This window comes from Chiloscyllium punctatum, chromosome 20, assembly GCF_047496795.1.
Source record: "Chiloscyllium punctatum isolate Juve2018m chromosome 20, sChiPun1.3, whole genome shotgun sequence".
In the NCBI taxonomy this organism is placed as follows: Eukaryota; Metazoa; Chordata; class Chondrichthyes; order Orectolobiformes; family Hemiscylliidae; genus Chiloscyllium; species Chiloscyllium punctatum.
In genome coordinates, this window is record NC_092758.1 from 78310956 (window position 1) to 78334224 (window position 23269).

Here is a 23269-nt window from a genome sequence, read left to right on the forward strand (position 1 = left end):
TGCGAGAGAAAGCATGTGTATGTGAACATTGATTGATTGTTGGATTGAATTTAACTGCTTGTCCAACCTGTTTATACTTCAGAACTTGAATAACTGTTCCATGGATTGAGTGAATCAACAAAAGATAAACTTACATATGGAAAGGAGCAGTAATAACTCTGTTAAAAATAAACTATTAAAGACAAGGATAAAAGTATACTGAAACTGAAAGCAATTAGCCATGAGTTGGCGAGATTACACAACCAAAACTACTTTTACGGCTCCTTGATAAACTGGATGCTTTATTGCCACAAAGAATGAAGATTGTCCTGCAGAAGAATTTAAGGACTTAATCACAGAAAAGCTGTGTATTCAAACAGACAATTAGGGCCAACTGTAACAAGGAACAAAGAAGCTACTTCTGATAAGAAGGCAAGCTGCAGACTTGGCAGCAATTTGGTTGAAGGAACTTTAAGAATTCATCAATAATATCACACATAAACCGAAGGATGAAAATCTGTAAAAGAATTGATCACCAGATCTCCCGCTTTAGCAGAACTTCAAAGAACAACACTGTACCGAACCCTATAAAATCAAACCCTGGATAGTTCCAGGGTCGGATCACCATTAGTTGAATTCCTGACCAAATTGCACCATTAATTGGGTAACAGCTAAGTTGGATTGTGAGACTTAACTTGCTACGTGAAGAGTCTTATTTTGGCTCCTACATGCAATAAGGTTTAAATCATGATTTAAGTATTTGATTGTTTGTGAGATTTCTTAAGTTGCTGAATTAAAGGTAACTTGTGGTGATTTACCTACAATAAAAGCCTTTTGTCAGCTCAGAAAATTGATTAACTTTTGATGCTTCTGGTGTTTGAGCAAGGAAGTTGTCCATGCCCACAGACCACGAGTCTTACATAAGTCATATATTTCAAGGAAGAGGAGGTTTCAGAGAGGGCTTGTACTTTATCAATGAACAAAAGTGGTTCAGGCAGACTGGGTTCTGTGACAAAAATCAAACTTATCAAAATTAATTCAAAATGTCACTACCAGGGATGATGATGGAGCTCACAGACAAGGTTTCTATTTATATATCTGCAGGATTCCATTGAAGGTTTATCCAGCTGTGAGGGCAAGGGATTATGTGTGTGGGTGTTGGTAGATCTGAAAGCAAAACATCTTGGGTCTCAAGTCTAAACCCTCTTTGGTGCCTAGCAAACCAAGGACAGCTAGGTATTGCAGCCATGAAGCCCAAGCTTCACACCACTCATAGACACAACTCAAAAATGAATAATGATTCTCAGACAAAAACTGGTTACATTAGAGTTTACCCAGCAAATGTACAAGGTTTTCAATGAGTGAGGGAAGGGACAGCATCATAGTACACAGATCCTTAACATGAATGCATGGAACAAGGGACAGTCTCCATACCTGTCCTTTGAGAAGCTCATACGCTGTGATTCCAAGAGACCACCAATCTACAGCAAACAGATAGCCAGTACAACCATTTACAAAGGGATGGAATATCTCTGGAGCTAGAGAAAAAGAAGGAAAGCATTTACAATTAGCATTGCAGTTTTCATTACAATTAATATTTGTTCTATTGTATGACAGGTAGGAAGTAAACATGTGTCCCACGTGGGAATTCTCTCACTCTGGAGAATATCTTCAAGGAGAGAGTTTGAAGGAAAAACAGAATAAAAGCAATGTGAAAAATGATACATTTGAACGCTTGGCAGTATCAGCCTTAATGGTTATGGGTGCATTTACTGTCAACACATCCAAAGACAGCTTCCTGCATCAAAGAACACTGGAACTCAATCAATTGTATGTAATAGCAACAAACACAGTTTGCCTAAAATTTATATATGTATTTAAGCTACAAGTTTCATTCACTGAAGCGTTCAAATCTTGTGTACGGTAGCAAGGTGGACCAGAGGGCAGTGGGTGCATTGGTGTGTGGGGTAGCAAATCCCTGCCTCACAATGCCAAGGACCCAGGTCAATTCCAGTATTGTGTGACTGTCTGCATGGAGTCTGCACATTCTCCCCTTGTCTGTGTGAGTTTCCTCTGGGTGCTCTGGACTCCCCCCATAGTCCAAAGATGTGCAGGTTAGGCGGATTGGCCATGCAAAATTGTCCCAGGCATATACAGGCTGGGTGGGTTAGACATGGCTACAGGGATATGGTTGATGCAAACTCGATGGGAAGAATTGCCTCTTTCAGCACTGTTAAGGATTCTACAATTCCATAATTTATGATTCTAAGTGGGCTGGTGAGTGAGGCAGGAAGGGGGTTGGCAAGCAAAGCAAACAGCATGGGCAAGGGTGTGCTCAATGAAAAAGCTGCCAAAGAGACGGAAAGTAATAGAGTGATGAGCTGGCAGTGAGTGGCCTGAAGAAGAGGCCAACAAGTGGAGTAATGAGGGGCAGAAAGTGGGGGCAAAGGGATAAACAAATGGGAGGCAAGCGTTCAGCAGAGAGCAGATGCGCAATGATGACATCAGCTGTACCATGTATGACACTACAGAAACAGTGGGTGTCAATGTCCTGTTCCAGGAGCAGTGATGATGTCAGTGGCACTGACATTCTGTTCCATCTGTGGAGGAGATGCAGAGAATTGTTGCTTCATTAGTTTCCTAGGAGTATCTAGCATGCTTAGCTACATCTCAATACTCAAGGGAGCAGGGAGTAGATCACATGATCACAACTATTCCAGATTCATCTTTCATTGGTTACTGCAAGACACCATATAAGGTTGGAAAGGTTACTGGAGTCTATCTTACCAATAGGAAATTTAAAAACAACCAGTATGCATTTCCTTGTTTCTTTTGTGGCTACATGTCAAAAGCAGGTGTTCTCCTTATAATCACACTCAAAATAAATTATCTACAGTTAGTTTCCTGACAGGAAATTATCAGCAACTTGGCTCCTCAGCCAAAACCTGAAGGTAAGTATTGGAGGGTGAAGTCTTTAATCACTGCCATTGAGCTCCGTTTCTGCTTCGATACCACCTTCCATCTCATCGGAAGCACTGCCACTTTATTAATGATTTTAGGGAGAGCCTGAAGGCGGTCAAGGGACACTGGGTCTAAGTGAAGACGATAAATGTCAGAGAAAGTTCTCAGGGCACTGGTAAAACACAGTCATTGTGACTTTCCTATTCTTGTTAATTATAACAAAAAAAATGAAAGATCATGAACCCATGCAAATATTTCAAGAAGATGTAATTTTTTGAAGAGAAGAATGAGGGATTTAAATGTTTTATGTGGTGAGGGTGAGACATATTGTATATATGTAAATCACATCAGTTGATATACCCTGTATCTATCAATATGCTCTTCCCTTTCATAGATTGTGGAGGGATTATGCAAGAGGTCCATCATTATCTTTGCCTCATAATGAGATCATGGCAATGGTTTTTTTGGTTACCTCAGGTGATGTTTCTTAAAAGAATATTGTGGCTGTGCACCAATGCAGAAAGAAAGATTCCAATATTTCAAGCAAGTATTTCTCTTCTGATTAGTGTCAGGTCAAATGCAGTAGCAATCACATAACATGCATTTCAGTCACCCCATTCATAACATATGGGAGTAGAATTAGGCCATTTGGTCAATTGAGTCTGCTGTGCATTTGATCATGGCCTTTTCCTTTCTCAACGCCATTTTACTGTCTTCTTTCCATAACCCTTGATCTCCTTAATAATCACGAACCTATTTAATCCATTTGTCTTAAATACAATCATCTTTAAGTACAGGAGTTGGGAAGTCATGTTGAGGGTGTACAGGACTTTGGTGAGGCCTCTTCTGGAATACTGTGTCCAGTTTTCGTCGCCCAGTTATAGGAAGGATATTATCAAGCTGGATTGGGTTCAGAAGAGATTTACCATGCTGCTGCTAGGTATAGAAGGTTTGAGTTATAAAGAATGCCTGGGACTTTCTCTCACTAGAGCATAGGAGGTTGAAAGGCAACCTGATAGAAGTCTATAAAGTAATGAGGAGTATAGGTAGAGTTAATGCAGTTGTCTTTTCCCTAGAATGGGGATTTCAAGACGAGGGGGTTCATTTTAAGGTGAGGGGATAGAGATTTATTAAGACATAACGGACAAATCTTTTACAAAGAGGGTGGTTCACATGTGGAATGAACTTTCTGAGGGAATGGTGGAAGTTGGTACAATTAAAATGTTTAAACAATATTTGGATAATTACATGAATAGGAAAGGTTTGGAGGGATATGGGCCCAGAGTAGGCAGGTGGGATTATATTTGGCATGTATTTGGTTGGACTGAAGGGTCTGTTTTTGCACTGTATGACTCTATGACTTGGCCTCTACAGTCTTCTGTGGCAACCATTCCACAGTTTCACCACCCTTAAACTGAAGAAATTCCTCATCTCAGCTCTAAAGGGTCATCCCTTCATTCTGAGGTTGTGCCCCCATTCCTAGTCTTTCCTACCAATGGAAACATCTTCTCCAGTTTATCAAGAGATCTTAGTATTCTGTAAGTTTCAATCAGATTCCCCCTCACCTTTCTAAACTCCATCAGGTACAGACGCAGAATCCTCAGCCAGTCCTCATGAACAACTCCTTCATTCCCAGGATCATTCTTGTAAACTTCATCTGGACCCCCTCCAACACCAATACATCCGTCATTGTATATGGGGCTCAGAACTCCTCACAATATCCCAAATGCTGTCTGATCAGAGCCTCTCTCAGCCTCAGCAGTACATTTCTGCTCTTGTAATCTAGCCGTTTGAAATGAATGCCAATACTGCATTTGCCTTCTTATCTGCCAATTGATTCTACATGCTAACCTTAAGAGAATCCTGAGCTAGGACTCCCAAGTCCCTTTGTGTTTCAGATTTCTGAAGCCTTTTCATATTTAGAGAATAGGCTACACCTCTATTCTTCCTAGCAAAGTGCATAACCTCACACTTTCCCACTCTGTATTCCATCTGCCACTTCTTTGTCCATTTTCCTAGCCTGCCCAAGTCCTCTGCAGCCTTTCCACCTTCTCAACACTATCTGACCCTTCACCTATCTTTGTGTCACACGCAAACTACGCAACAATGCCCTCAGTTCCTTCATCCAGATCATTAATGCAGAACGTGAATAGCTGTGGCCCCAACACTAAACACTGTAGAACTCCACTCATCATGGTTGCTATCCTCAAAGAGATGCCTTTATCCCCGCTCTCTGCCTTCTGCCAGTCAGCCAATCCTCTAACCATGCTGGTACCATACCCTGAACACTGTGGGCTTTTGTTTTATTTAACAGCCTTCTGTGTAGCATTTTGTCAAAGGCCTCCTGGAATTCCAAATAGATCGCGACCATTGATGCTCCTTTGTCTTACTTGCTAGTTATTTTCTAGTTTTTTAATAGTTTTGTCAGACATGACATCCCCTTGGCGAAGCCAAGTTGACTCAGCCAATTTTACCAGATACTTCCAAGTACTTTGCAATCTCATCCTTAATAATAGACTCTAAAATCTTACCAACAACCTTATTTGGTTTCTTGTCTTTTACCTCCCTCCGTTTTTAAACAGGGGAGTTATAGTAGTAATTTTACAGTCCTCTGTGACCCTTTCAGACTCTTGTGATTTCTGAAAGATCACCACCAATGCCTCCACAATCTCCTTAGCTATCTCCTTCAGAACTCTGGGTGATTTATCCACCTTCAGACCTTTCAGTTTCCCAAGCACCCTCTCCTTAGTGATGGCTACTACACTCACCTCTACCTCCTGACTCTCTTGGAAGTTCTGGTTTGTTGCTGGTGTCTTTCAATGTGTAGACTGATGTGAAGTACCTATTCAATTCCTCTGCCATTTCTTTGTTCCCCAATATAGTTCTTCAGCCTCATTTTCCAGCAGTCCGATGTTCATTTGTGTCTCTCTCTTAACTTTTATATATCTAGAAAATACTCTTGCAATCATCTTTTATGTTACAAGTTGGCTTACCCTCATATTTCATCTTTTCCCTACTTATTGCTTTTTTCATTCTCCTCTGCTGGTTTTTAAAGGCTACCCAGTCCTCTGGTTTACCACTAATCTTCACCACATTGTACACTTTTTCTTTTGCTTTTATGCTGTTCCTGATCTCCCTTGTCAGCCATGGTTGCCTTGTCCTCCTCTTAATATGTTTCGTCATCTTTGGGATAAATTTCTGCTGTGCCTCCAGGATTACTCCAACAGACTCCTGCCATTGTTGCTCCACCATCTTCCCTGCTAGGCTCCCGTTCCATTCAACGCTGGATAGCTCCTCCCTCATGTCTTTGTAGTTACCTTTACTCAATTGTAATGCCATTATATGTGTTTCAATCTTCTCTTTCGTAAAGTGCAGGGTGTATTCCATCATATTATAGTTGCTCCCCCTCGGGGCTCTCTCACCTCCAACTCCCTAATCAATCTGCCTCATTAAACATCACCAAATTCAGAACTGCCTGTATCCCGTGGGCTCTACTATAAACTGCTTCAAGAACCCATCTTGTAGACATTTCTTTAATTCCTTTTCTTGGGATCCACTAGCAACCCAATTTTCCCAGTTCCCCTACATATTGAAGTCTCCCATGGATGAGTTGGGCCAAAGGGCCTGTTTCCATGCACTAAACTGCTTTGATTATTGTCATCGTGCCTTTCTCACATGCTCTTTTATCCCCTTATTTATTTTCTTCCCCACATCTTGACTACTAGTAGGAGGTTGTACGCAACTCTTATCTGGTTCTTTTTTCCCTTTGCAGTTCCTTAAAGCTACCCCACAGATTTGACACCTTCCAACTCTATGTTATTTCTTACTTACTGAATTAATTTCATTTCTGACTAACAAGGTGACCCATCTCCTCTGCCCATCTGCCTATCTTTTTGATAGAACATGTATCCTTGGATATTTAGTTCTCAGCCCTGATCCTTTTGCAGCCATGTCTCTGTAATGTCCGCAATATTGTACACACAAAATTCAATGTGCAGAGGAGGTCAGTCGGATGGATTTATTCCCAGATACTGCTGATAACTGATCCACTGAGAAAATTGTGTAAGGTAACAAGAAACAACCAAAAACTAGCCTGAGTTTTAGTGCAGAGCAGGGATACCTCTGCCTGGGTATTTGACTCCAAATGGCATCTGCACACAAGTACAGCAATGCAGAACAAATAATATTGTTGTTGGGCAGACATTAAAGTATATTGAACTCTTGTTTATAGTGCCTTAACAAGCCTGTGAAGAGTCTCAGGAATTCACAGAATCATGAAATGATACCAGACAGGAGGAGGCCAATGGACCCTTCATGCCCGATCTGATGTCTTTTCCAGAACAGTAGCCAATTAGTTTAATTTACCTGCTCTTTCCCCATAGTCTCATATCATCTTCCACATCAAGCATTGATCCAATTCCCTTTTGCAGTTTATTACTGAACCTGTTTCCATCACTCTCCCTGGAAGTGCACTGCAGATTGTAACAACTCATCGTATAGAATTGTTTTCTCCTTCATGAAACTTCAGATTCTTTGGAAAATTGCCTAAATCTTTTGCCTATTCAGTTTCTTTTAGGTTACTTGATTTAAAAAAACTGTTATAATTCTGAATAATTCATTCAAATCTCCTTTTAATCTTCTCTGCATCAAGGAGAACAACCACAATTTCTCTAGTCGCCTCATGTTATATGGGGTCTTTTATTTCTGATACAATTTTAGTACATCTCTTCTGTAACTTCTCCAAGGCCTTGACCATGTTTTTACAGTGAGTTGCCTTGAAATACTCCAGTGGAGGCATTGCTGGTTATTTATAAATGTTTCCCATACCTTCCTAGCTTTTGCACTCTGTCTTCTGTTTATAAAATCCAGGATCCAGTAAACCTTTGCAACAACTTTCTCAACATATCTTGTCATGCTCAAAGACTGATGTACTTACACCTCTTGATCTCTATGTTCCTGTGCCCTCTTTTATGTCACACTATTTACACTATTTCTCCTCCTTTTCACACAAAAATGCAATGACTTCACAATTCTGGTAAAATGTCACCTGCCTGCACTTACCCATTTCAATCAATTGTTAGTGTCCTCCTGAGCACTGTAACTATCCACCTCATGGTTTACTACATTTCCAAATTTTATAGCTGTAAATTTTGGAAGTATGCCCTGAACAAACAAGTTAATGTCTTCATATCAGTCATTGCAGTTCCTCTAACACTAAACTCTAGGCAGCTTCACTGTGCACATCCCTCTAAAAAATAGCCATTTAACTTTACTTTCAGCTTTCTCTATCTTATATAAATCACATACATTTATATAACACTTACAGTAGAGAAAGAGGCCATTCAGCCCAAATATCTATGCTGGTGTTTATATTCCACATAAGCTTTCTTCCTCTGTTTTCATTATTATATCCTTCTATTCCTTTCTCCCTTAGTTGAGTTGTCTGTCTGTTTGTGTGTCTTTCCCCCTACAGGTGTCAGAACAAACTAATTTGGAGAAAATGTCAAAGAATTTAAAAAACATCTAAATGATTGCATCTAAATCAAACTATTATAATGAGGTGTTCATGAGATAGTTGATTTCTTGGACGTGAATGTGCACACTGTGCATGCTTTATCTGTCATGTTGCCACTGACGTTTTCTGCATAAGGATGTTCATTGTTGGAGTGGTCATCACATTCCTTTGGAGAGATTTATAATAAGGTCCAGTATGATTAATTTTAAATATTTCTTATTATATGAGGCAATGTTTTAGGAAAACGTCATTATTTGTATTAAAAACATTGTACTTATTATCCTTTATCTTATACAGTGTGATGGACATGTCAAGTTTTTGGGTAGTTGGAACCTATCTGATTGGCTCCCATCGTAAAATAGTTCACAATTTGAGAGTTTTTGATGAAGGTAACACCACCAACTCCGCCCATCCCACCTCAAGACTTTACTCATCACTGTTCAAATATGGCTGGGTGTGTAGAATCTGTCTTTTCCCTGTATATAAGATGGGCCGAGGAACATCTTATCTTGGCAGTGTGGTTGTGGTTTAGTGGTGGAATTGGGGAATTAATAATTTAAGCTATCTCCAGACCAGCACATCTGTATTCAGTTACTTGACTGCTGTATCCAGGCTGTGGTTAAGCTCTTTAAACTGATGTGATTCCTGTGACAATGTGAGATCTGTAATCAACACTAGAATGAACTGACAGCATCCTCACCTACAGGATACTTGCTGTAGTGTCCTGTTTCATATCCAAACTAAGCATGACTTTAGGTGAATTAAAAAGTCAACTATTCTGTCACAAGCCACATCATGCACCTCACATAATACAACAAAATCCACTCATTGGACTATCTCAGTAACTTTCCAAATACATGGTACTTGATATAGCTAGAATATTACATTGGCAGCATCAAAATGTGGTTTTTGCAATTACACCTACTCTCCTGGGATTTGACATCCGACACATTAAGGGATGAGAAAATATGTGGCTCATATTGAAAAAAACAAACAGTGGCCCTACTTTATGGAAAGGGCTATCCACTCACAGAATTCATTCAGCCTCCCTCTATCCTATTCCAATTCTTTGCTTCCAGTCTTGGGGAGGACCTCTGTCAGTTCTGTGCACATCTGGCATACAGCATGCTCTGTACTAGCTACATAGAACTCCACAACCCATACCAAAAGGAACTGGATCCCAAAAGAACAGACCTAGCATCAGACTAGCAAGAATATGGCTGTCTTCATGCTCCTGTCTAGCACCTTTTAAAAAAAAACATGGCATGTGGATAATGTAGAATGTACCAGCACTTATTATCCATCCTTAATACTGCTTCAACTGACTGGTTTTTGGCCATTTCAGAGGGCAGTTAAGATTAAACCATATTACTGTGGGTCTGGAATCAGATGTAGGTCGGGCCAGGTAAAGATGTCCCTATAGAATTTTAATGAATAATCAACAACAAACACATGGTCTCCTTTACACTAACTTCTTATTCCAGAAGATTGATGATTCAAATTTCACTGTCTGCCCCTTAGTTGAAGAGTCAAAAATGAAGAGGCATCATTTTAAGGTGAAAGGCAGGAAGTTTAGAGATGATTTAAAGAGAACATTTTTCACTCAAAGGCTGATGGAATTTTGGAATGCACTGCCTTGGGAAACCTCTCAACTTTTAAAAAAAGTATGTGGATGAGCACTTGAAGTATCATAAAATTCAAAGTTACAAACCAAATGTTGGAATATGAGATTCGTACAGATATATTGAAAAAGACTTGATATGCTGAAGGGCTTCTTCTGTGTTGTATGACTATGGTGGAATTCAAATTGATGTCCCTAGAGCACTAGTCTGGTGACAATATCATTACATCACCACCTCCATCTTGAGACGCCTTGCATTAAAGATACTGCTTAAATATAAACTGTTGTTCTACACTGTTATAACTCCTACTTTGCCTATTGTATTTAACAAGGTCCCTCATGGTAAGGTGGTCCAGAAGATCAAATCACATGGAATCCATGGTGAGTTGGCAGGTTAGATCCAAAATTGGTTTGGCCATAGAAGACAGAGTGTAGTTGTGGAGGGAAGCTTTTCTGACCAGAGGTCTGTAACCAGTGGTGTTCCACAAGGATCAGTGTTGGGGCCTATATTGTTTGCAATATATATAAATGATTTAGATTAAAACGTCAGTGGTCTAATTAGTAAGTTTGCAGATGACATGAAAATTGGTAGAGTTGTGGATAGTCAAAAAGGATGTCAAAGGATGCAGAAAGAAATAGATCAACTAGAAAGTTGGGCAGAGAAATGGCAGATGGAGTTTAATCCAGTGTGAGGTGATGTGGAGACTTTAGAGAGGATGCAGAAAAGATTTATCAGAACGGTGCCTAGATTGGAGTGTATTAGCTATAAGGAGAGGTTGGAAAAACTTGGACTTTTTTCATAAGAGCATTGGAGGCTGAGGGGCCATCTGAGAGAAGTATATAAAATCATGAGAGACAAGTATTGGGTGTACATTTGGAGTGTCTTTCCCAGATTGAAAATGTCAAATACTAGGGGCTAAAGGTTTAAAGTGAGAGGGGAAAGTTTAAAGGAGATGCGTGAGGCAAGTGTTTTTTTACAGAGTGTGGTAGACACCTGGAATGCACTGCTAGGAGTGGTTGTAGAAGCAGATATGATAGAAATGTTCAAGAGGCATTGAGACAGACACATGAGTAGGCAGAGAATGGAGGAATACGGGCCATATGTAGGCAGTTGGGATGAGTTTAGAAAGGCATCATGGCATAAAGGCCTTTCCTTGTGCTGTACTGTTCTGTATTCTATTATATTACAGCTGATTGACTCAGTAATCCAACAAAACTTGACTTCCATACCTAATAAATGTAGTGATATTCTCGTCTTGTGGTGGTGCCTATACTTTTCTCAAGGCATCACACTAACACAGAGACGACAGCACTCTTCCAATTCTAGCTCATGTAATTACTCCATCAGCAGCTGTTGTACCATCAGCTGCTTTAACCCCAATCTTTAGGACTCTCTCCCTTAACCTTCCTTGCCTCTCCATCACTCTTCTCTTTAAAATGTTCCTTAAAACTTTGTTCTTTTAATAAACCGAATGCTACCTGTACTAACTTCTCTTCATGTGGTTTGGTTTTCAATTTTGTTTGTTAATTCTCCTGTGAAGTACCTTGGGATGTTTTATTCTGCTCAAGGTGCTATATCAATACAAGGGTATTGTTACTGTTCATTCTTAACAATGAATAATCATCTATAATATGGCTTCTGATATATCTCACATAATTTGATTATTTTCCTTCAAAACAATCGGCTCTAAACTGACTAAATAAAGTTGTCCATTTGAGTCCCACTCTAGTGACTTAAGCACACGATCCAGGCTGAAACTTTAGTGCAGCACTCAGTGAGTGCCACCTTTCAGATGAGACATTAAACCAAGGCCTGATCTTCACATTCAAATAGATGGAAAAGATCTTCTGGCACTGTTTTGAGGGACAGTAGAGTTCTCTACAGTCTCTGTTAATATTTAACCCTCAACCAACATCACACAGAAGAAATGATGTGGTTGTTATCACATTGCTGCGCGTGGGAGTTTGCAGCGTATAAATTACTTGTGGTGCTTCTTCCAATACAACACTGATTACATTTCAATAATACTTCATTGGTTGTAAAGTGCTTTGATATATGTTAAAATTGTGAAATGTACTAAATATGTCCAAGCTCTTATTATTAGTCAGCCAATCCTCAGTCTCCCACACTTACCCATGTAGGGTTTTGTGCCTGCGATGGAAGTAGCCTGCTTCTCCTCCTTCACCAACGCTGCAATGTTGAAGTCAGTGATGTGCACATGTCCTAAAATGGACCAGATTAGAGAAAGGAACAGAAGATGAATGTTATTTTCAACTGCGCTTCTTAAAGTTACTGAATATCAGCACTCTGATCTCAGCATTTGCATAGTCTTTGGAACTATTTGGGCAAATGTGCAGTCATCAAGCTGCTTAAGTGGCACAGAGACTTGGAAAAATGGACACACTAGATTTGTATTTGCTGGAGTTTGGAAGCGACTTGATTGGAACATATAAGATCATGAAGGGTTGCAACGATGGACGGGGATAGGATGTTTTCTCTTGGGCGAGAATGAGAACTACGAATAAGATTAGGCAATTCAGTCCCTTGAGCCTACTCAACCATCCAATATAATCATGGCATATCTCATTCAGGCCTCAATTCTACCTCTTGCACTCTCCCCATAACCCATTACTGATTAAAATTTGTCTACTCTTCCTTAAGATTATTTAGTGTCCCAACACCCACTGTATTCTGGGGGAGTGAATTCCACAGACTCACTTTGAAAGAAGTCATTCCTCTTCATCTCAGTTTTAAATCTGCCATCTATTATCCTAAAGGTGTGGTCTCTCATTCTAGATTGCCCTTTTAACATCCGTAATACATCTGCTTTGTCAATTTCCTATCTATCTTGTATACGTCATAGAGATGTACAGCATGGAAACAGACCCTTTGGTCCAACTCGTCCATGCTGACCAGATATATCAACCCAATCTAGTCCCATTTGCCAGCACTTGGCCCATATCCCTCTAAACCCTTTTGATTCATATACCCATCCAGATGCCTTTTAAATGTTGTAATTGTACCAGCCTCCACCACTTCACTCTGGCAGCTCATTCCATACACTCACCATACATGTGTGAAAACGTTGCCCCTTAGGTCCCTTGTAAATCTTTCCCCTCTCACATTAAACTTATGTTCTCTAGTTCTGGACTCCCCCAACCCAGGGAGAAGACCTTGTCCATTTACTCTATCCATGCCCCTCATGATTTTGTATTACATTACATTACAGTGTGTCCACACAGTGTGTCCACACACTGTCCACACCAACCCGCCGAAGCGCAACCCACCCATACCCCTACATTTACCCCTTACCTAACACTACGGGCAATTTAGCATGGCCAATTCACCTGACCTGCACATCTTTGGACTGTGGGAGGAAACTGGAGCACCCGGAGGAAACCCACGCAGACAGGGGAGAACGTGCAAACTCCACACAGGCGGGAATTGAACCCGGGTCTCTGGCGCTGTGAGGCAGCAGTGCTAACCACTGTGTCACAGTGCCACCCTTATATAAATCTCTATAAGGTCACCCCTCAACCTCTGACAGTTCAGGGAAAACAGCCCCAGCCTATTAAGCCTCTCCCTATAGCTCAAACCCTCCAACACTGGTAACATCCTTGTAAATCTTTTCTGAACCCTTTGAAGGTTCACAACTTAATTCCTATAGGAGGGAAAACAGAGTTGCACACAATATTCCAAAAGTGGTCTAACCAAAGTCCTGTACAGACCCAACATGACCTCCCAACTCCTATACTTAGTGCTCTGACTAATAAATGAAAGTATACTGAATGCCTTCTTCACTACCCTATCTATCTGAGACTCCACTTTCAAGGAACTATGAACCTGCACTCCAAGGTCTCTTTGTTCAGCAACATTCCCCAGGACCTTGCCATTAAGTGTATAAGTCCTCCTCTGGTTTTCCTTTACAAAATGCAGCACCTCACATTTATCTAAATCACATTTATCTGCCATTCCTCGACCCATCTGATCAAGATCTCATTGTACTCTCCCCGTGACTGAGGTGTCAGTGGGGGAGCACTTTTGCAGCCAGCAACCATAATTTTGCTAGTTTAAAATGGTGATGGAAAGGATAGACAGGATCTAAAAGTTAAAGTTCTAAATTGGTTGAAGATCAATTTTGATGTTATTAGGCAAGAACTTTCAAAAGTTGATTGGGGTTGGATATTCGCAGGTAAAGGGATGGCTAGAAAATGGGAAGCCTTCAAAAAGGAGATAACAAGAGTCCAGAGACAGTATGTTCCTGTTGGGGTGAAATGCAAGGTGTCGGGAAGGCAGCCTATGTGTGGAACCGCAGGTGATGAGGGAGATACTAGATAAGTATTTTGCAACAGTGTTTATTGTGGAGAAGGACATGGAAGATACAAAATGTGGGGAAATAGGTGGTGACATCTTGACAAATGTCCATCTTACAGAGGAGGAAGGGCTGGATGTCTTAAAATGCATAGAGGTGTATAAATCCCCAGGACCTGATCAAGTATACCCTCTAACTCTGTGGGAAGCTAGCGAAGTGATTGCTGGGCCCCTAGATGAGATATTTGGATCATTGATAGTCACAGGTGAGGAGCTGGAAGACTGGAGGTTGGCTAACGTGGTACCACTATTTAAGAAAGGCTGTGAGGAAAATACAGGGGATGATAGACCGGTGGCCTGACATTGGTGTTGGGCAAGTTCTTAGAGGGAATCCTGAGGGACAGGGTTTACATGTATTTGGATAGGCAAGGACTGATTGGGGATAGTCAACATAGCGTTTTGCATGGGACATCATGTCTCACTAACTTGATTGAGCTTTTTGAAGAAGTAGCAAAGAGGATTGATGAGGACAGAGTGGTGAACATGATCTATATGGACTTCAGTAAGGCGTTCAACAAGGTTCATCATGGGAGACTGGCTAGCAAGGTTGGAATACAGACAAAACTTGCCATTTCGATGCAGAACTGGCTGGAAGGTAGAAGACAGAGGTTGATGGTGGAGGGTTCCTTTTCAGACTGGAGGCTTGGGACCAGAGGTGTGCAATAAGGATTAGTGCTGGGCCCACTGTATTTCATCATTTATATAAATGATCTGGATATGAACAAAGGTGGTATGGCTAGTAAGTTTGCAGATGACACCAAAATTGGAGGTGTAGTGATCAGAGAAGAACGCTTACCATCAATTAGATCTCCTCTCATTCTTCTCAACTCTAGTCAGTAAGGACCTAACTGCTCAATCTCTCCTTATAAGACAAGCCTTATCATCTCTGGAATGAATCTCGTGAAACTTCTCTGACTTGCCTCTAATCTAGAATCTAGAATCCGCAACAAGAGATCACTTTTTAAAAAAAAGAGTTGCTAATTTATGATGGACATAAGAAGAAATTTAGAGGGTCATGATACTTTGGAACGCTCTTCTTCAAAAGGTCATGCAAGCAAAGTACTTGAATAGTTTTGAGGGGGAGGTGGACAGATTCTTGACAAGATTCCCAGAGCCAAACAGGCATGTGAAGTGATCTTATAGAATGGTGGACCAGGCTTCCATTGGTTTACTCCTGCTTCAAATTCATTTGTTTGTAGACATTGCGTCACTTCAAATCATTTCCTCCAATAGATCATAAGCAGAACATGCAGACAGCTATTCCCCCTTCCCATCACTCACATCCACATGGGCAAAATTTTCATCCCTGAGTCAGTTAATTATCAGTTCAAGTCATACTCCACAGCATTTCCTACATTGTAACAGAGAAGTTTTGTTATTCACTTCTGTGATGTGGGTGTCATTGCCTAGGCCAGCATTGCCTGTCCCTAGTTGCCCTTGAGAAGGTGATGGTGCACTACCTCATTGAATTGCTGCAGTCCACCTACTAGAGGTAGACCCACAATGCTGTTAGCAAGGAAACTGCAGTATGACACTACAAAAGCATTTCATTGTATGTGAAATTATTTGGGATGCCCTGGGTTATGAAACATGCAGCAAAACTCCAAGTTCTTTCTTTCAGCGCAGGGTTGCTCATGGTACCAAATTATTGTGTCCACAAAATTACTGTGCAGGATTTGAGGAGATGTAAATCATAAAATCCAGCTCAGCTTGCTGCCCAGTGAAGCCATCCAGCCTTCTACTGGAGGGTGCTCACATTTGAAAGGTGGATGAGAATAGGATCTGGATCAGATCTGACTTTTCCCCGCCACACTAATTACATGAGAAGTGGAGAGGGTAGCTGTCGATCCAGTATCTTTGAGAAAGGATGGGTGAAAATTAGAGAAAGTCTTTGATTGTGGTGAAAATGCCATTGGCTATCTCCTCGTGATGTTGCTACAATTATAAGCAGACCATTCGTTTACACAAACTGCGTGAGAGCTGAGCTACTAAGAGTGCATTATTAGCCCTATCAAAGAAGGGGAAAGCAACAAATTCAGATGTCTGTGGCAGGTCTCAGGCATGGAAGAGAGATGGATGCAAAACTTGCCATTGACCTGTCAGACAATGCTCCTTAGTAAAAGTAATGGGCTGCATTGTAGGCCTGGATTCACCTCCCACCTACCTCATCCCAGTAATATCACCTATTACATCTTCAACTTAGTTTGGGGTTGACAGTAGCTCCTATTTCAGATAATCTCCGTTGGTTTTATGTTAGCACTTACTTGAAGGTCAATAGGTTTTCATCTCCCTCACATCACTCTTACCTGAGCTACATACCACAACCACTACAGTACTAATTTCACGATCCGTGCTCTCTACCTCTGAAATCTCCTCCAGCTCGACAACCCTCTAAGATCTAGCCTCTTGATCAGCCAAACTATATTGCTCCACCACTTATGGCCATGCCTTCACATGCTGAAGTCCCAAGACTTAAAACATTTTTTTCCAATACCTTTCTGCCTCTCTCCACCTTTAAGTTACTTATTAAAACCTACCTTTTTTGGCCACCTGAATTAAAACAAAAATTATCCTTGGCACATTGGTATTGCTGGCAGAGCTAACCTTAATTGCCCTGGTGAGCTACCTTCTTATGGCTGTCCAGGTGGTGTGTGGCCAGCCTCAGTAATATTTGGAAAGGCATTCCAGGACTTTAGCCCAGTGACAGTGAAGAATAAATTGATTTAGTTCCAAATCAGGATGGTGTGTGCTTTGGGGTAAATTGCAACTGGTGGTGCTCCCTGTGTGATCAGGGTCAATGTTTTCGTGATAAGGCTGCTGAGCAGTGCCTTGGAACACTGTACTAAAGCTGATATATGAATCCAGGTTGTCGTATAAAGCACAGAACAAATAAAACAATAATGTATGTGTAAATGGTTGGCATCTTGAATTGCTCTCAGCAGGATCCTGACTGCGGAAACAAAATAAAAATCAGCAAAATAAAAGGTTACTATAACGCTGACACTCTGATTCTAGTAACACTGGTGAAAACATTCTCACATTAAGATTAAATTTACTCATCCTTCTGCACATTCACAACTCCAACTGATTAATTAAACTGAAATTACAGATACCCAGAGATGCTGAAAGCCACTCAGGTGTGCTGGTAGTGATGCTATTTGGAAATCAAAATTCAATAACTACTCCTGAAGTAATTACCTCATCTCTTAGACAGAGAGAAGCATCCCTATCAAATAGGCACAACACCATGGAGTTATCCCTGCCCAGCAACTTCTAGTTTTGTATCTTCAAAGTGGAGGCTATATAAGAAAAAAACTTTAAAAACTGCAATTTGTTGCTTGTCTTGTGGATCAGTCTCCTAATATCATTCACATTAAGAAAGAACTTGTGTTTTCAAGTGAATCTTGTACATTTCAAGACATTCCACATGATTTTACAACTTATGATGTTCATTTTGAAGTCTAATCATTAGGTGGACAGATGCAGTCCTAAATGTAACACTAAGATCTCACAGTCAACCTTGGCTCACAGTGGCATTCCCATCGCTGTGCCAGAGGTTATTGATTCAATTCCCACTTCAAAGACCTGAGCACAAAATCCAGGTAAACGCTCCATCGTGGTTCTGAGGAATTGCCACACTGTCAGAGCTGTTGAGGTTTGGAAGAGATTTCTCTGGAACTATTTTGAAGAGGAGCAGGGAAAAGTTCTCCCCAGCATTTTGACCAATATTTATCTGCAAGCAAGACCCCTGCAATATACAGAGGAACCTCAATTATCCAACTCCAATTATCTGAAAATTAGATTATCCAAAGGAGATCTCCAAGTCCTGATGGAAACGTTACATCAAAGACGTGTTTCCAACAGTGATCGTGTCTTTTGTGCACAATGATTAAACAGACACCGTCTCTAAATGACTGATTGCCCGGCCTCTCTCTCTCCCCACACTTTCCCTGGAGCTCTAAAGGGTGTGCTCTAAACCCCCCTTGCCCAGATAATCTCTCCGACATTGTCCTGTACAGGGCAATGGTGGAACCTGTCAAAAAGTTGCAGTGTATGTGCGCGCACGCGCACTGCAGCAGTCTTGTTGTTGGTGTCCAGTCCAGTTACCCCAGAGAGCGGGGTGGGTGTGCCTGCAGTTGGGGGGGGGTGCTGCATGAGGTTGGGGGCAGGGGTGCGGTTTTGGGGGCGGGGGGTGAGGTGTTGCATGGGGTTGGGGACAGGCAGCCGGGGTTGGGGGCAGGATGAGGTGTTGCATGGGGTTGAGGGGGCGATGTTGGGGTGGGGTGAGGTGTTGCACTGAGGTGAGGGGGCGATGTTGGGGTTGGGGACGGCTAGTGTTGGTGGCGGGGTGAGGTGTGACATGGAGTTGGGGGTGGTCGGTGTTGGTGGCGGGCTGAGGTGTCACACAGGTTTGGGGGGCAGTGTTGGGGGTGGGGGATGGTGTTGCACAGGGTTGGGGGGCAGTGTTGGAGGTGGTGGATGGTGTTGCATGGGTTTGGAGGGGGGAATGTTGGGGGCCGGGACGGTGTTGCACAGGTTTGGGGGAGACAGTGTTGGGGGCGGGGTAAGGTGTTGGGCGGGGTTAGAGGGCAGGGCTGGGGGCGGGGGATGGTGTTGCACAGGGTTGGGGGGGCACTGCTGTGGGCGGGGTAAGATGTTGCATGGGTTTGGGGGGCAGTGCTGGAGGCAGAGGATGGTGTTGCACAGGGTTGGGGGGGCAGGGGACAGTGTTGCACAGATTTGGGGAGCAGTGTTGGGGGCGGGGTACGGTGTTGCATGGGATTGGGGCGGCAGTGTTGGGGCAGGGGGACAGTGTTGCACGGGGGTGAGGGGGCAGTGTTGGGGCGGGGACGGTGTTGCACAGGGTTAGAGCACATTGCTGGGGGCGGGGTAAGGTGTTAGGACGGGGTTGGGGGCAGTGCTGGGGGCAAGGTTAGGTGTTGCACAGGGTTGGGGGGCAGTGTTGTGGGCAGGGTAAGGTGTTGCATGGAGTTGGGGGGGCAGTGCTGGGGGCGGGGTAAGGTGTTACACGGGGTTGGGGTCAGTGTTGGGGGCGGGGTAAGGTGTTGCACAGGGTTGTGGGGCAGGTCTGTGGGCGGGGTAAGGTGTTGCACTGGGTTGGGGGTGCACTGCTGGGGGCGGGGTAAGGTGTTGCATGTGTTTGGGGGGGCAGTGCTGTGGGCGGGGTAAGGTGTTGCACAGGGTTGGGGGGGCAGTGCTGGGGGCGGGGTAAGGTGTTGCACGGGGTTGGGGGGGCAGTGCTGTGGGCGGGGTAAGGTGTTGCACGGGGTTGGGGGGGGGCAATGCAGCGGCCGGGGGACAGTGTTGCATGGGGTTGGGGCAGTGTTGGGGGCGGGGTAAGGTGTTGCACGGGGTTGTGGGGGCAATGCTGGGGGCGGGGACGGTGTTGCACAGGGTTAGAGCGCATTGCTGGGGGCGGGGTAAGGTGTTAGGACGGGGTTGGGAGGCAGTGCTGGGGGCAAGGTAAGGTGTTGCACAGGGTTGGGGGGCAGTGTTGTGGGCAGGGTAAGGTGTTGCACAGGGTTGGGGGGGCAGTGCTGGGGGCGGGGTAAGGTGTTACACGGGGTTGGGGGGCAGTGCTGTGGGCGGGGTAAGGTGTTGCACAGGGTTGGGGGGGCAGTGCTGGGGGCGGGGTAAGGTGTTGCACGGGGTTGGGGGGGCAGTGCTGTGGGCGGGGTAAGGTGTTGCACGGGGTTGGGGGGGGCAATGCAGCGGCCGGGGGACAGTGTTGCATGGGGTTGGGGCACTGCTGGGGGCGGGGTAAGGTGTTGCACAGGGTTGCGGGGCAGTGCTGTGGGCAGGGTAAGGTGTTGCACAGGGTTGGGGGGGCAGGGTAAGGTGTTGCACGGGGTTGGGGGGCGGTGCTGGGGGCGGGGTAAGGTGTTGCACGGGGTTGGGGGTGCACTGCTGGGGGCCGGGTAAGGTGTTGCACGAGGTTGTGGGGGCAATGGTGGGGGCAGGGTAAATTGTTGCACAGGGTTGGGGGTGCACTGCTGGGGGCGGGGTAAGGTGTTGCACGGGGTTGTGGGGGCAATGGTGGGGGCAGGTTAAAGTGTTGCACGGGGTTGGAGGGCAATGCTGGGGGCGGGGTAAAGTGTTGCATGGGGTTGTGGGGGCAGTGCTGGGGACGGGGTAAGGTGTTGCACGGGGTTGGGGCAGTGTTGGGGGCGGGGTAAGGTGTTGCACGGGGTTGTGGGGGCAATGCTGGGGGCGGGATAAAGTGTTGCATGGGGTTGTGGGGGCAGTGTTGGGGGTGGGGTAAGGTGTTGCATGGGGTTGGGGGACAGTGCTGTGGGTGGGGACGGTGTTGCATGGGGTTGGGGGGCAGTGCTGGGGACAGGGTAAGGTGTTGCACGGGGTTGGGGCAGTGTTGGGGGCGGGGTAAGGTGTTGCACAGGGTTGTGGGGGCAGTGTTGGGGGCGGGGTATGGTGTTGCATGGGGTTGGGGGACAGTGCTGTGGGTGGGGACGGTGTTGCACGGGGTTGGGGGGCAGTGTTGGGGGTGGGGGATGGTGTTGCACGGGGTTGCGGGGGCAGTGTTGGGGGCGGGGTAAGGTGTTGCACAGGTTTGGGGCAGTGCTGGGGGCAGGGGACGGTGTTGCACGGAGTTGGGGGGCAGTGCTGGGGGTGGGGGATGGTGTTGCACAGGTTTGGGGCAGTGCTGGGGGCAGGGGATGGTGTTGCACGGGGTTGGGGGGGCACTGCTGTGGACAGGGTAAAGTGTTGCACGGGGTTGGGGGGCAGTATTGGGGGCGGGGAATGTGTTGCACAGGGTTGGGGGCAGTGCTGGGGTCAGGGTAAGGTGTTGCACGGGGTTGGGGGCAGTGCTGGGGGTGGGGGATGGTGTTGCATGGGGTTGCAGAGGCAGTGTTGGGGGCGGGGTAAGGTGTTGCACGGGGTTGGGGAGGGCAGTGCTGTGGGCGGGGTAAGGTGTTGCACGGTGTTGGGGGTGCAGTGCTGTGGGCGGGGTAAACTGTTGCACGGGTTTGTGGGGGCAGTGCTGGGGACGGGGTAAGGTGTTTCACGGGGTTGGGGGGCAGTGCTGGGGGCGGGGTAAAGTGTTGCACGGGTTTGTGGGGGCAGTGCTGGGGACGGGGTAAGGTGTTGCACGGGGTTGGGGGGCAGTGCTGGGGGCGCGGTAAGGTGTTGTATGGGGTTGGGGGACAGTGCTGTGGGCGGGGTAAGGTGTTGCACATGGTTGGGGGGCGGTTCTGTGGGTGGGGAATGTGTTGCACAGGGTTGGGGGCAGTGCTGGGGTCAGGGTAAGGTGTTGCACGGGGTTGGGTGCAGTGCTGGGGGTGGGGGATGGTGTTGCATGGGGTTGCAGAGGCAGTGTTGGGGGCGGGGTAAGGTGTTGCACGGGGTTGGTGGGGCAGTGCTGGGGGCGGGGGACGGTGTTGCACGGGGTTGGGGGCAGTGCTGGGGGCGGAGTAAGGTGTTGCATGGGGTTGGGGGGCAGTGTTGGGGGCAGGGGACGTGTTGCACAGGTTTGGGGCAGTGCTGGGGGTAGGGGACGGTGTTGCACGGAGCTGGGGGGCAGTGCTGGGGGCGGCGTATGGTGTTGCACGGGGTTGGGGGGCAGTGCTGGGGTCGGGGGACGTTGTTGCACGGGGTTGGTGGGCAGTGTTGTGGGTGGGGTAAGGTGTTGCACAGGGTTGGGTGGGCAGTGCTGGGAGCGGAGTAAGGTGTTGCACGGGGTTGGGGGGCTGTGCTGGGGGCAGGATAAGGTATTGCACAGGGTTTGGGGGCAGTGTTGGGGGCGGGGGACGGTGTTGGGCGGCAGTGTTGTGTGCTCCTGCAGTCTCCTGAACAAGGAGCTGCCTTTAAAAACTCTAAGCCCCAGAGGAAAGACGTTTAATTGACTAACCGAATAATCGATTATCCGAACGAAATAGTGCCCGCCCATTACGTTCGGCTAATCGAGGTTCCCCTGTATTATGTATCGCTCTCACATTGCAGTCTGACCAAATTGACTGCCATATTTCCAATACCACAGCAATGATTACACTTTGAAAATACTTATTTGGGTGCATTCTGTTTTGTGACATCTGAGTATGAGAATGGTTAAAAATAGATGCAATTCTCATCGGAGCTAAGAAGGATGAGAGCTGTCTTGATAGAGGTGTACAAGCAGATGAAAGACATAGATAGAGTGGATAGCCAGAGACTTTTTCCCAGGGCATAAGTTGCTATCACAAAGTGGTATAATTTTCAGGTGATTGGTGGAAAGGTTAGGGGAGATGTCAGAGGTAGGTTCTTTATACAGAGAGTGGTGGGTGCACGGAATGCACTCCAGCGATGGTAGTAGAGTCAGATACATTAGGGACATTTGGATAGGCAAATGGGTGAGAGTAAAATGAAGGGTATGTAAGTTAGTTTGATCTTAGAGTCGGATAAAAGGTCGGCACAACATCAAGGGTCGAAGAGCCTGTACTGTACTGTTCTATGTTCTGTAAGTCTTTCTTTCTTTAAACAGCGATGAGAGAAATGACTAAGGTGGACAGGGGCTTAAATTAACTTCTCATCTCAAGGCAACAGTCCCAATAGTGCACAGACAGCACTGAGATAAACAAATAGATAGTCTGTTAACAATTATGACAATAGAGTGACAAATGTTGGCCAAGTCATGGGAGAGATCCCAAGCTCCTCTTCAAACAGAGGTAATGGATTCTCTGAGAGGACTTTAGTTTAACAGCTTTTTTGAGAGAGCAAGTCTCTTTGAAAGCACGGCACTAAAATATGCACCTAGTATATGTTCTCAATAGTGAATCTTCAATCCTTACCCTTCTGAGGTTGAAAC

General features: G+C 44.9%; 1 protein-coding gene across 1 annotated transcript in view; it reads right to left on the reverse strand.

The window, feature by feature from the left end:
- The window catches only part of stk32a (serine/threonine kinase 32A), a 323186-nt gene that overhangs the window by 91036 nt on the left and 208881 nt on the right, over positions 1-23269 (reverse strand). Inside the window, exons 6-7 of the mRNA XM_072591097.1 lie at positions 12211-12300; positions 1414-1517 (exon numbers count right to left, since the gene is read on the reverse strand). Coding sequence (XP_072447198.1) covers positions 1414-1517; positions 12211-12300 — 194 coding nt within the window. The remainder of the gene's footprint in view (positions 1-1413; positions 1518-12210; positions 12301-23269) is intronic.